The sequence below is a fragment of the Anopheles arabiensis genome, chromosome 2 (assembly GCF_016920715.1).
Source record: "Anopheles arabiensis isolate DONGOLA chromosome 2, AaraD3, whole genome shotgun sequence".
In the NCBI taxonomy this organism is placed as follows: Eukaryota; Metazoa; Arthropoda; class Insecta; order Diptera; family Culicidae; genus Anopheles; species Anopheles arabiensis.
In genome coordinates, this window is record NC_053517.1 from 102861038 (window position 1) to 102872719 (window position 11682).

At 50.4% G+C, this 11682-nt stretch overlaps 6 protein-coding genes across 7 annotated transcripts; 4 read left to right on the plus strand and 2 right to left on the minus strand.

Moving 5' to 3' along the window:
* On the plus strand, nt 1-1170 carry LOC120896230. The gene is made up of 2 exons (XM_040300212.1): nt 1-163; nt 240-1170. Exons 1-2 carry the CDS (start codon nt 130-132, stop codon nt 1079-1081), a joined length of 876 nt encoding a protein of 291 aa, XP_040156146.1. The 5' UTR covers nt 1-129; the 3' UTR covers nt 1082-1170.
* An 18-nt stretch (nt 1171-1188) lies between these two features.
* LOC120896231 (translocon-associated protein subunit beta) lies at nt 1189-2494 on the minus strand. Its single transcript, XM_040300213.1, has 3 exons — nt 2357-2494; nt 2079-2276; nt 1189-1989 (listed from the first exon to the last, which is right to left on the minus strand). Exons 2-3 carry the CDS (start codon nt 2269-2271, stop codon nt 1604-1606), a joined length of 579 nt encoding a protein of 192 aa, XP_040156147.1. The 5' UTR covers nt 2272-2276; nt 2357-2494; the 3' UTR covers nt 1189-1603.
* Nucleotides 2495-3485: 991 nt separating this feature from the next.
* Nucleotides 3486-5728, plus strand: LOC120895549 (phosphoglucomutase). The gene is made up of 2 exons (XM_040299036.1): nt 3486-3852; nt 3932-5728. The coding sequence occupies exons 1-2, from the start codon at nt 3775-3777 to the stop codon at nt 5537-5539; spliced, it is 1686 nt and encodes a 561-aa protein (XP_040154970.1). The 5' UTR covers nt 3486-3774; the 3' UTR covers nt 5540-5728.
* A 530-nt stretch (nt 5729-6258) lies between these two features.
* Nucleotides 6259-7474, plus strand: LOC120895228 (optineurin-like). Of its 2 annotated transcripts, none has more exons than XM_040298377.1 (3): nt 6259-6606; nt 6674-7011; nt 7079-7474. In XM_040298377.1, exons 1-3 carry the CDS (start codon nt 6502-6504, stop codon nt 7263-7265), a joined length of 630 nt encoding a protein of 209 aa, XP_040154311.1. In that variant the 5' UTR covers nt 6259-6501; the 3' UTR covers nt 7266-7474. The 2 variants fall into 2 exon arrangements, with proteins under 2 accessions (XP_040154311.1, XP_040154312.1); XM_040298378.1 differs by having other exon boundaries at nt 7082-7474.
* Nucleotides 7475-8302: 828 nt separating this feature from the next.
* On the plus strand, nt 8303-10018 carry LOC120908192 (protein lin-7 homolog C). Its single transcript, XM_040319150.1, has 2 exons — nt 8303-8653; nt 8748-10018. Exons 1-2 carry the CDS (start codon nt 8617-8619, stop codon nt 9302-9304), a joined length of 594 nt encoding a protein of 197 aa, XP_040175084.1. The 5' UTR covers nt 8303-8616; the 3' UTR covers nt 9305-10018.
* Nucleotides 9515-11541, minus strand: LOC120908147 (actin-related protein 6). Its single transcript, XM_040319138.1, has 4 exons — nt 11350-11541; nt 10262-11275; nt 10013-10188; nt 9515-9763 (listed from the first exon to the last, which is right to left on the minus strand). Exons 1-3 carry the CDS (start codon nt 11427-11429, stop codon nt 10059-10061), a joined length of 1224 nt encoding a protein of 407 aa, XP_040175072.1. The 5' UTR covers nt 11430-11541; the 3' UTR covers nt 9515-9763; nt 10013-10058.
* Between the last annotated feature and the right edge of the window lie 141 nt (nt 11542-11682).

The following is an 11682-nucleotide window of genomic DNA, read 5'->3' on the forward strand; positions in this document are numbered from 1 at the left end:
TGAATCACAGATAAATGGATAGTTCTGGTCACTCTGAACATTTCGGTTCAAATTCTTTGTTCTAAAACGGCGCATCCAAATAATGGCGGCGTCTAGTAAGCGTATCCAATTCAAAATAAAGCAAAAAGTATGAGTACGGAGGAAATCAGCTCATCTGGAACAGGTAAATCGCATTACTATAAACAAATTCACCTCATCAAATATAATCCACCCATTTGCATCATCCTTTTTTCCCCCAGATGATGGAACACAATCGCTTGCCCGCCGGATCATACACTACTTCTACCACCGGCAAGCGATCGCCAAGGATGCGTGGGACATTGCCTTCTGGCAGGAGTTTCGCCGCCATCATCCAGACGTAACACTCGAGCCGAAAGCGCTGCGGTCGTACTTTTTCCATGAAGTAATGCGCAACCCGCGCGAGTGGAGCAATCTCTCCTACGAGGTGATCCAGTACCTTAACCCGCTGTTTAACCGGATCCGCGAGGAGGTGCTCGAGTACCGGGATCTGGTCGAAGGTATCGATTACGTGTACGCGGAAGATCCGACCGATCTACGCACGGAAGCGAACGGCACGCAGATGCCTCCTTTGTGTTTGGAGCCAGACGGTGGGTTGGTTGCTCCTTCACGCGCCACCAAGCGCTACATAACGCCCAGCACGGCACAGATCCGCAGCTTCGTGGCCGCCGGACTAAGCGAACTGCTCTGGACGGAGGATGAAAACGTGACGAAGCCGATGCTCGACGCACAGGAATGTTTGTCGCGCATTGCTGTGCTGACGTCCAATTCGATTGCGTTGCTCAACTGCATCGAGCCGGGCATGGCATGCTATGAGCGGTTTCATCGGCCGGATCCAGTGGAGAGGGCGGTTCTGCCGCAGGATGATACACCGGAGAGTGGACTAGAGGTGTCCGGTACACCTCGGATGCACCCGCTGGCATCATCCACGCCGATACCATCGACAAGCGGACAGCCGGGTGCAGCCCGTGGGCACATTATTTCTTCCCGCACGCCAGCCTCCGTCCTGCGGCATGTTCGGAGCAAGCCACGGAAGGGTGCGTTCAAGAGAAATATCATGTAGAGTGAGTGGTTGGTTGCGCATTATTACATACTTACGTTCCTGTGCTACTAGTTGAATAATTTAAAGAACTTAAATACACTTCCAATGAACTCCAAGGCGTTTTGTACGTTTGTTTTTCAGCACGAACGTAGTTCGCATTCGGTTTATTCACAAAACCAAATGAAAAAAAAGATCTGCTCCTCCAACCTTCTCTGCTTCTTCCACTTCTTTGTGATTCCTCTGTGACCTCGGAGCATTTATGGGGAGTGGGATTGCGATGCGGGTGATGCGGCTTTAGAAGGATGAAAACGGTTTCAAATCGAGCCTCACGTGGGGGTGATGAGGCGAAAACTAATGACGATCAATGATGCTGCTGCTGCTGCTGCACACTCCGGGTTTACGGCCTTACAAATTAAATTAGTCTTCAAAGATGGATGTTGAGTCGGCGATTCGCGCTGCCAAACGACTGGAAAATCGGTCACTGGAGCACATCGCCGTTTTGTTGCTACTGCTGCCTGTCTGCCTGCTGCCTACTTGGATGACTTAGTTGGCCTTCTTGGACGATTTGCCCATCGCTTCGTACTTGGACTTGGAGCTGTACCACATCGCGTACGGGATGGCCAGGGACGGCAGCGTCAGGAAGGCGAACGCCAGCCAGTCCAGATAGTGCGAGCTGAACTGCTTGTTGAACTGTGCCTCGGCCACGATCGCGCCCTCGCCCGGCTCGGAGCTGATCGAGAACTGGGGCTCGGTGGCGTCCTCCGTGGCGAGATAGTTCACCTCGGCAGCGGTGAAGTTCAGGTAGCCGTACTGCTTCGGCCGCACCACCACGATGTGCGTCACGTTCGTCTGCGGCGCAATGCGATCGATCGACGCGGTCAGCTGGCCACCGACCACCTCGAACACTTCCGGATGGAATCCGTTGTCAACTGTGGATCGGAGGAGAAGGACATTGCCAATCGATTAGGCACGCTGCTTCTCGATGTTCCCCGCACACCACCACCCCTTTTACACTTACCCAGGCGCACATTTACAGCCGGTCCGGAGCCAACGTTGTACAGCGTGTACTTCACCACGATATCACGAGCCTCGACCAGGTATTTGTTCAGGATGTGCTTCGAAACCAGCAACCGGGCGGTGTTTTCCTCGTTCGCCAAACCGAGCTGGCTGACGGCGAGCAGCGCTAGCAGAGCGTACAGGAAGCTTTTCATCGTTGCTGGATGGGGGTGAACGCCTCTTTTCCGATTACAAATCTCACTTTCACAACACCCGTTGCGTTCGTTGCAGTTTCCTTACCAAAACTCGCGAGTACTGTGCCGATTGAGAGCAAAACGGGAAGCCGAATGTAAATACTTTCTTCCTTGGCAGCGGCGACGGCGGAGTGTACACGTCGAACAGAAATTATGTTATGTTGGCAGGCCAAACTCGCTCGTCAAGTTCCAACACATCGAGCCGAGCGGCACAGTGGGCGCTGCCTTTTGCCGGTTTGACGTTTGAGCGTTTGACAGTTGTGCACCAGTTCAAAAAAGCGCTTAGTTTCGCTATGTTTGTAAGTTATTTAAGTTACGTGGCATGAAAATAAGCCTCATTTCACTCTTTTTAACCTTTAAGTTGGCAACCGGATACCCGGGTATTTTTTTCAACTTTAAACTGCCATAACTTTTGATTCATTGCTTTTATTGACCTGAAATTTGCCGTAGCCTCCCAACTTTTAATTTATGATTTTTTGGTGCATAAGTTGTAATTTTAAACAGCATGTAAGTATTTTATTTTGATTTTTTTTTAACTTTACTACGTAAGTTGGCAACCAGCATACCCGGGTATTCCATACATTTTGTATGGAGAATGACGTTTCTCTTCTTCCTCTTTTCGTATTGTGCTTATTTTCGAGTCAAATTCAAGCGATTCCAAATTTCAATATGACCGTTATTTTTATATTAAAATGAAAAAAACTTAATGAATAAATGAAATAGAAGAGAATATATGGTCGGCATTACTTGCTTACAGCATTAAAATATAGAACGCATTGTTTACCTATGAAAATCGTTAATTTTTTGCATCAAAACGTGTGGAATACCCGGGTATGCCGGTTGCCAACTTACGTGTGTAAATCTGGTTGCCAACTCTACGGTTAAATAAAACAATACAAATGCGTGTACTATTCGTGTAAATTTCTTAAAAATATTTGAACTATTTCGGAAGAAAACCCACAGTGAAGTGTCAAGATTTATAGATCATGTTATTGTCAGTTTTCTTTTATTTAATGATTTTTCAACAACAAAATCAACATCCTCACATTTAATTGATTTTGAAAATTTGTATCTGAATTTCCTGTAATTTTTATTTTCAGTATTTTTTTCCTAATTCAATCACGCTTCTACAACCCTCTGTCCATGCACCTTGGTCCGGGCGTTTGTTATCATTCTGTCAAGAACGGTCAAATAGCGCAAGTTGATAAATTGTCTCCGTACGACCTTGGCTGAAGGTGATTTCAAACAGATAGAAAGGAGTTTTGCGGAATTTACAAGAGGCTGCTCGCTCGCTGCTTATCTCCGATCACACAAACGCGACACGACGGAAGGTTCTCGCGCTTCGGTTCGGTTTCACGCAGCAGCAGAAGGCTTCATTCCGTTCGGACGTGCAGTAAAGGTTGAGCGCGCTTACAACTGAAACAATCGGCAGGCTTTTGCTTCTCCCGCATCATCGCCAGCGTCATGAGCGTTAAGATCGAAACGGTTGCGACCACCCCGTTTGAGGGCCAAAAGCCAGGCACCAGCGGTCTGCGCAAGAAGGTAAGCAGTAGATTCCCGCGAAAGTACAACATTCCATCTCGCGTCCCTTTCAAATAACCTCCTTTTCTCCTTCGCTCAGGTCAAAGTGTTCACCCAGAAGAACTACACGGAAAACTTTGTCCAATGCATCCTGGACGCGAATGGTCCGGCCCTGGCTGGCTCTACCCTCGTGCTCGGCGGTGACGGACGGTACTTCTGCAAGGAAGCGTCCGAACTGATCGTTCGCCTGTGTGCCGCGAACGGTGTGCGCAAGATACTGCTCGGCCAGAACGGCATCCTGTCGACGCCGGCCGTCTCAAGCCTGATCCGCCGGCACAAGGCACTCGGTGGCATTGTGCTGACCGCGTCGCACAACCCGGGCGGCCCGGACAACGATTTCGGCATCAAGTTTAACTGCGAAAACGGTGGCCCAGCGCCGGACGCGTTCACGAACAAAATCTACGCCCTGTCGGGTGAGATTCGGCAGTACAAAATCGCACCCGTCGCGGTCGACGTGGGCAAGGTCGGTGTGACGGAGGCGGTGGTCGAGGGCAAACCGTTCACGGTCGAGGTGATCGATTCCGTCGCCGACTACGTGCTGCTGATGAGGGAAATATTTGACTTCGAGCAGCTGCGGGGCTTTGTCAGCGGCAGTTCGAGACCGGGCGGCGCCCCGCTCAAGATGCGCATCGACTCGATGAACGGTGTGACCGGTAGCTACGTGAACGAGATCTTCGTCCAGTGTCTCGGTGCGTCGACGGACGGTGTGGTGCACACGACACCGCTGCCCGACTTTGGCGGGCTGCATCCCGACCCGAACCTAACGTACGCGAAGGATCTGGTCGACACGGTGCGTGCTGGGGACTACGACATCGGGGCAGCGTTCGACGGTGACGGTGATCGTAACATGATCATCGGGCGTAAAGCGTTCTTCGTCACGCCGAGCGACTCGCTCGCCGTCATTGCCCACTACCTGGAGTGCATTCCGTACTTTAAGAAGCACGGCGTGCAGGGACTTGCGCGCAGCATGCCAACCGCTTCGGCCGTCGATCGCGTCGCGGAAGCACTCGGCAAGGAGATGTTCGAGGTTCCGACGGGCTGGAAGTACTTTGGCAATCTGATGGACGCCGGCCGTCTCTGCCTGTGCGGCGAGGAAAGCTTCGGCACCGGGTCGAACCACATCCGCGAGAAGGACGGCGTGTGGGCGGTCCTGGCCTGGCTGTCGATCATGGCCCACACGGGCAAAAGCATCGAGGAGATCTGTGTGGAGCACTGGAAGCGGTACGGCCGCAACTACTTCACCCGCTACGATTACGAGGAGTGCGAGCTGGCCCCGTGCAACGAGATGATGGAGGCGCTGGAGAAAACCATCACCGATCCGGCGTTCGTGGGCAGGGAGCTGTCGGCTGGCGGCAAAACGTACCAGGTGCGGCTGGGCGACAACTTCAGCTACAACGATCCGATCGACAAGTCGGTGTCGACGAAGCAGGGCCTGCGCATCGTGTTCACCGACGGCAGCCGGATCGTGATGCGGCTGAGCGGTACGGGCAGCTCGGGCGCCACCGTCCGGCTGTACATCGACTCGTACGAGAAGGAGAACGTGCTGGGCAGCGCGTCGGACATGCTGAAACCGCTGATCGACATTGCGCTCGAGGTGTCGAAGCTGCCCACCTTTACCGGCCGCAACGCACCGACCGTCATCACGTAAATGGCTGCCATTGGCCGACGCATGGGGTCGAATGTCTCGCTCAGTAGCAGTAGCAGTTTGCAGTGCATTTTTAGAGCTGCGACGCCTTCCTTCGCCGTATGTGTGTTTGTGTGTGTTTTGTTTTAAATATTGTTTAGGAAATGTCGTTAACAAATAAAGTTGATTTTGCTTGTGTTTTATGAAACAAAAGTCGCTGCAGGAAGATGCCTCTTATGGAAAGAATCACTCGTGCGTAGCCCGCAGGTTGTGGCGTCTCATAAAAGTGTTATCACTTTACGCGAGCGCCAAACAAGGAAGCGATCGAGCGTAAGGCAGATAATAAAGCTCGAATCGATTACGAACTGCAATCTCGTTTATTTGATAAACACTGCTCATGGCACTGCTCGCGCGAAAGCAAACAACAAACCCGGCGTACATGCCAACTAATAAACCGATTTTAATGACACGTGTCACACGTGTTCGGCCATGCTTAACGGCCTCTTTCTGCTAACGGAATTAAGTGCAATAATTTTTCATTTAAACTGCGTAAGCCTTCTAATTCAATTTTCTGAGTATTTTAACGTGTTTACTCTTCATTTGAACACCGAAAAGAGCGAGCAATGCGCATTCGCTCAGTTCCCAAAATTGACTGCCTTTTGACGCTTCTTACCTCAGCTTAATGTTCATTACAAATTACAATCACAGCTTATCGCCGAACGGGCTAATCGCACAATCTCGATACACTCCTAGCCCTTTTGACCCCAACATATCGGTGGTGGTGGTGCTTATCGGCACGGGCATGCGAACCCCGATGGATGCAAAAAGGTGGAAGATAAGCTAGCATTTTTGGTACCAAACCCGACCACCCAGACCGCACACGGTTACGGGCTTGGAACCCTGGGGCAGAAGCTTCGAACCGTTAAAGGGGGACTGATCGGAGCACTCTCCTCTGGCTGTGTGTGTGTGTGTGTTTTTGGAGAACAATGGATGAGCTGAAGGATATACTGCGCGAGTACGTGAAGCGGAACCAGCTGCTGGAAAGCTCCAACGAGCTGCTGCGCGAGAAACTGCTGGAACAGGAAAAGTTGGTGAGTGGTGGGAGTGAGTTTTCAAGATGTCCATACGAGTTCAATAATAAAAATGATCGTTTTTCAGCGCAAAATTTACATCGATGATTTAAGCAACATGAAAACGTGCCTGGGCGGCCTGCAGGATGCGCTCATGAAGTGTCGCGCCAACATACTAAGCCACGAGATGCTCGAAAGCTCAACCCTTGGAGGGCAGGGTGGACACACGAAATCTGCACAAGTACCGAACGACAACACAATGGAGCTGGTCGCGTTGCAGGCACAGCTGGAGGTGTGCAAAAACGATCTTGCCGAACAGCGGGCCGCTTACCAGGAGCTGCTGATCGAGAAGAATCGAATAACGGGCGAGATGCAGACGCTGCTGCAGAAGAACCATCAGCTATCGATGAACCACGCACAAAACAGGTTCGTCGTTTGCGGTTGCTTTAACTCTTTAGCAGAGGTAAAAACCACTTCCTTTCTTTCTTTGCAGCAGAGGAACTATGGCCACCCACCAGCACAAGGTTCGCGCCACGCAGGTGGACAGCATGAAACTGTACGGCACCTCGCCCGGGGGCTTTGAGCGGCAGATCGAACCTTGCCCTCACTGTAACAATGTGTTCGGAGATTTCCTCACGCTCGAAACGCACATCAAAGATTGTCCCGGGCTCGACTACTAAATCGATATCTCGCCCTCCACGCCCGCCCGTGTGTGTGTGTGTGTGAGTGGGGGGTAAACGTGATAACGCGGCTAAGCCTTTGTTGGGTGTTATTGTTTTTTTGTTTTTATTTTGAGTGCGTTTTGTTTCTCGGCCATTTGTTTTATCGCTGTTTAACTGTGGACCAATAAATTACCATTTTTTCCGGGGCTCTCTTTGCATGTGAAAAAGGACTTCATTTTTGACGCATTTTATCGAAAGCTGAAATAATGAGTGTGCAAGGGGAGGGGGTGGGGGGAATTGGCTAAATCAGCATTGCAGTTGGGTTGCAGTTTTGATTACCGGTTTATTGACTGTCGTTATCGCTGGGTTTAATTACAGTTCATGATTAAATAAAGAAAGAATACTCGAAAATGCGTCAAACGGAAAATAGGACTTTGAATTCAATCGATCCTTAATTGCTTGGGAATGTACTGATTAGACTGCATTTGCGTATTTGCGTTTGATAGCATTCTAATTTTATTTCTACCCACGTTTCTGGAAAGGTGCCACGTGTTTCTTGTAATTCAAAAATTTGAAAGTAGCTTACATCGAAAGGCGATTTAGGCGCATGCAACCTCCTAACATTGCATACATTTAGGCGCTTAAGCTTCGTTCAATGGTATCATATGAAATAGATTATGTTGGGGGCACTACTTTTACAACTTTTATGTTAATTGATTGTGTTTTTTGACTGGCTACGACAAAATGGAAGAGCTTGTAAAAATGGAAAATGTACAAAAAAATAATAGTAAAGTCCTGCAACTGTGTTAACCTTGTGCGTTTGCACAATGGGAGCTGTTTTCTCAAAAATACATTTTTTATTCTATTTAACACTGTAATTTCATGAAATGTAAGCCGTCATTGGTTGGATTTAATAATTAACACAATATTTACAATCTCTCTCATGGTTATTTCGCTCTAAAAAGCATTTTTGAAATTAAAAGTTAACCCAAAAGTGTCACCATTCATGGCCAGATCTGACTGGCTTCTGTTACCCACTGTGCGTACGTTTGTTTTCTTTTTTCCCATATTTCAGCCCTGGATGAGCGGAGTTGGGGAAAAATATAAAGAAAAAAAAATCCTCTATGCTATTCATAGAGTACGTATGCGCTCGCTAGCAGGCAAAATCGAGAGCTGCTGCTGCTGCTAAAGGTAGTAATAATAAACACAAGCTACTGTGCAAAAGTGTACGTGAAGTTGGGATCGCCCAAAAGGCGTTCAACGCAATATTATTCTCTCTGGCAGCGAGAGAAACACAGTAGAAAGAAGCTCGCGAAACAAGTGTATCGTATATCATCCATCTGGAAGCAGTAAGATAAACAAATCAATAATGGCAAACGTGTGTGAGCCCCTAACCCTGGCGAAAGGTAAAGAAAACCGAAGCAAACCCCACCGCACCTTGAGCGATCAATTAATCCTCCCCCCCGTTTTGCATTCCCGCTCCACCCTTCCACCCCGCAGATGTGAAGCGCTCGATCGAGCTGTTGGAAAAGCTGCAGATGAGTGGCGAGGTGCCCGCGACCAAGCTGGCCGCCCTGCAGAAGGTGCTGCAGAGCGACTTCCTGAACGCGGTCCGGGAGGTGTACGAGCACGTGTACGAGACGGTCGACATCCAGGGCTCGCTCGATGTGCGTGCGTCCGCGACGGCCAAGGCGACGATTGCCGCGTTTGCGGCCAGCGAAGGACACGCCCATCCGCGCGTGGTCGAGCTGCCGAAGACGGACGAGGGGCTCGGCTTCAACGTGATGGGCGGCAAGGAGCAAAACTCGCCGATCTACATCTCGCGCATCATCCCGGGCGGGGTGGCCGACCGGCACGGGGGGCTGAAGCGGGGCGACCAGCTGCTCTCCGTCAACGGTGTGTCGGTGGAGGGCGAAAACCACGAGAAGGCCGTCGAGCTGCTGAAGCAGGCGGTCGGCTCGGTCAAGCTGGTCGTGCGCTACACGCCCAAGGTGCTGGAGGAGATGGAGCTGCGCTTCGACAAGCAGCGTGCCGCCCGAAGGCGCCAGCAGTATTAAGGACGGGCGTGTTACTAATCTCTAGAGCAGCAAAAATCCCATCCCAACAGCGGCCACCCCAAAAACGCGGTACTGTTTGTGTGCGTGTTCATGTTATGTGTGTGAGTGTGTGGTGTGTCTGTCGTGTTCGGAACTGAATTCTCAAATATTCTCATCCACCCTCAACCACCACCCCCCGTGTTCTGTTCATTGTAAGCGGACACGCGATGGTTTAGTAGAAAATTGAGAGTCTTCGAAAGAAGTGTGTGTATTTTAGTTTGTGACGCAAAATCGTGACCAATCCTGATACAGGCTCCACATCTTCCTGTATAGAGTAACACACATCCGTATTACTGCTACTCATCCCTCATCTCGTGTGTGTGTAACATCCCGTCGATGTTGGAATAATGATGAAGTTGATCATAGTCGCCCATGCGAACATCGATGCGGTAGGGCGGGAAATGCGCGCTGGATGTTATCCTTCGAGTTCCCATCGACGGAGTGTGCATGGTTAGAATATAGAAAACCGTGAAACACCGAGAGAGAGAGAGATTAGAAACAGCTCACAACACTACCCTCCTTTTACTAGACAGCAACAGCACCACGTTCGCTTTTGTGTTAGAATGTTAACGACTTTCTGTTCTCATGTACGGTTTAGCGATGAAATGTTTTCTTTTTTAAATATGTAATTAAACGGTAAGAATGTAATAAAATGTAGCCTCAGTTTACCTGAAATATCGTCCTGCCTGCGGCATTTCGCCTTTCTGCGCCGCTGCTAGCTCTCGTACTTCTCCACCAGATGCCGAGTGCCGTACTCTTCGTACTCGTTGCGGCTCATGCACGATTTCATGAAGCTGAGCGACTGGGAATACTTCTTACCACCATGCCAGGCGTACGTGATTGGACTGGAAGCAGGAGAAAGAGAAAGGGAACCATTATTTCAAACAAAGAACAAGGAAATTGGCTGCTCGGACTCACTTTTCCGGAACCGTCACATTAACGTCGTACTCATCCGGTGCCAGCGCTCGGACGTCCCGTTCCACGCGCGACTGCATGCCGGGAAACAGGGCACATCCACCACACACGACAATGTTCGCGAACAGATGCGGCCGTGTCTCCTCCGGGCACAGATTAATCGCATCCACGATCGCTTCCGGTACGCCCATCTGCTGTATCCCGACGTCCGACGGGTGGAACAGTATCTCCGGTATAACGAACCGCTCGTTACCGAGCCGCACCGTCTGTAGCTCCTCTCCACCATCGCCCGCCCCACCCGATTCGTTCGGTTTGCGTAAAAATCCGCGCCGTATCTGCGTGTAGTCCGGCAGCACGTACTCCCGCAGGATCGTATTGTCCGGGATGCGTTTGCGCGCTATCCGCATGTCCTCGTTGAAGTTCTGCGACACGAAGCAGCTGTCCTCCTTCACCTGATTGATCACGTACGATTCGTCCATCACGTTCAGCTGCCGGTAGGAAATGATTTCCTTCAAATGGTTCGTCAGCACCTTCCCGCCGACGTCGATGCGTCGGATCGCTTCCCGCACCTTGCAGCCCTTCACGAACGGCACCACGTGCGTGAAGCTGAAGCCCATCTCCACCACCACGCAGGCGAGTGGCCGTTTGCCCTCCGGCTGCTCCGTTTGCTCGCTGTGGGTGTAGTTGAACGCCGCCAAATCGATGGCCGTCGATTTGCACACCGCATCGCAGTCGTACTCTTCGTACAGGATCTCCAGCATCGCTTCCTGGATCGAGCCGAAGTTGAACAGCGGCTCGGTGATGAGGAGCGGCGTGTCGGCAAACTGCACCGGACAGCAGTCCGGGCTGAACAGATAGTCCCAGACCGTTTTCTGCACATCCCAGTTCACCAGGTAGCCGCGCTGAAAGCAGAGGATGTAGAACAGGCCCGACGCGTCGCGGCACTCTTCGATCTGGTTGCCGATGAACGGTCGCCTCCGTTCGGATTTGGCTTTTGTGATGCAGTTCAGGATGGTTCTGGAAATGGAAAGCGGGTATGGCAATGTAAATTGAAAGGGCACGAGAGGAAACTATAGACTTGCTGTACTTACTTCGGTTCGGAGTCATCGGACAAACCAAGCTTGGCATAAAATGCACCATTATCCAGCACGAACGCGTTATTGTCGCCCATGATGAGGGAAAGGTTTTTGGGAAGCTTATTGCTTCCGTTTTCGATTCACTCTGCGTTCCTCAAGCCAGGACGACCGGCATCGGTTTGTTGTTGTTGAGTTACAGTGCCGAACAAAATGGACGAAGCTGTAAGGAGTGTAGGAACGGCGATTATTGTTCTTTATTTATCATTTGAAATGCTTTTGAAAGGTTTTAAAACAGCTAGAGAATCATTTAAATGAAATAGCAAAAGTATTAGCAGACAATATAATAAC

Excerpts from the sequence above, each read along its gene's own strand:
- LOC120896230 (XM_040300212.1), top strand. The coding sequence starts at position 130 with ATGAGTACGGAGGAAATCAGCTCATCTGGAACAG. Across the intron at positions 164-239 it reads AATCAGCTCATCTGGAACAG|ATGATGGAACACAATCGCTT; the intron begins GTAAATCGCATT and ends TTTTTCCCCCAG.
- LOC120896231 (XM_040300213.1), bottom strand. The coding sequence starts at position 2,271 with ATGAAAAGCTTCCTGTACGCTCTGCTAGCGCTGCTCGCCGTCAGCCAG. Across the intron at positions 1,990-2,078 it reads GGCTGTAAATGTGCGCCTGG|TTGACAACGGATTCCATCCG; the intron begins GTAAGTGTAAAA and ends TCCGATCCACAG.
- LOC120895549 (XM_040299036.1), top strand. The coding sequence starts at position 3,775 with ATGAGCGTTAAGATCGAAACGGTTGCGACCACCCCGTTTGAGGGCCAA. Across the intron at positions 3,853-3,931 it reads CCAGCGGTCTGCGCAAGAAG|GTCAAAGTGTTCACCCAGAA; the intron begins GTAAGCAGTAGA and ends TCCTTCGCTCAG.
- LOC120895228 (XM_040298377.1), top strand. The coding sequence starts at position 6,502 with ATGGATGAGCTGAAGGATATACTGCGCGAGTACGTGAAGCGGAACCAG. Across the intron at positions 6,607-6,673 it reads TGCTGGAACAGGAAAAGTTG|CGCAAAATTTACATCGATGA; the intron begins GTGAGTGGTGGG and ends ATCGTTTTTCAG. Across the intron at positions 7,012-7,078 it reads ATGAACCACGCACAAAACAG|CAGAGGAACTATGGCCACCC; the intron begins GTTCGTCGTTTG and ends CTTTCTTTGCAG.
- LOC120908192 (XM_040319150.1), top strand. The coding sequence starts at position 8,617 with ATGGCAAACGTGTGTGAGCCCCTAACCCTGGCGAAAG. Across the intron at positions 8,654-8,747 it reads GCCCCTAACCCTGGCGAAAG|ATGTGAAGCGCTCGATCGAG; the intron begins GTAAAGAAAACC and ends TCCACCCCGCAG.
- LOC120908147 (XM_040319138.1), bottom strand. The coding sequence starts at position 11,429 with ATGGGCGACAATAACGCGTTCGTGCTGGATAATGGTGCATTTTATGCC. Across the intron at positions 11,276-11,349 it reads TCCGATGACTCCGAACCGAA|AACCATCCTGAACTGCATCA; the intron begins GTAAGTACAGCA and ends TTCCATTTCCAG. Across the intron at positions 10,189-10,261 it reads AATGTGACGGTTCCGGAAAA|TCCAATCACGTACGCCTGGC; the intron begins GTGAGTCCGAGC and ends TCCTGCTTCCAG.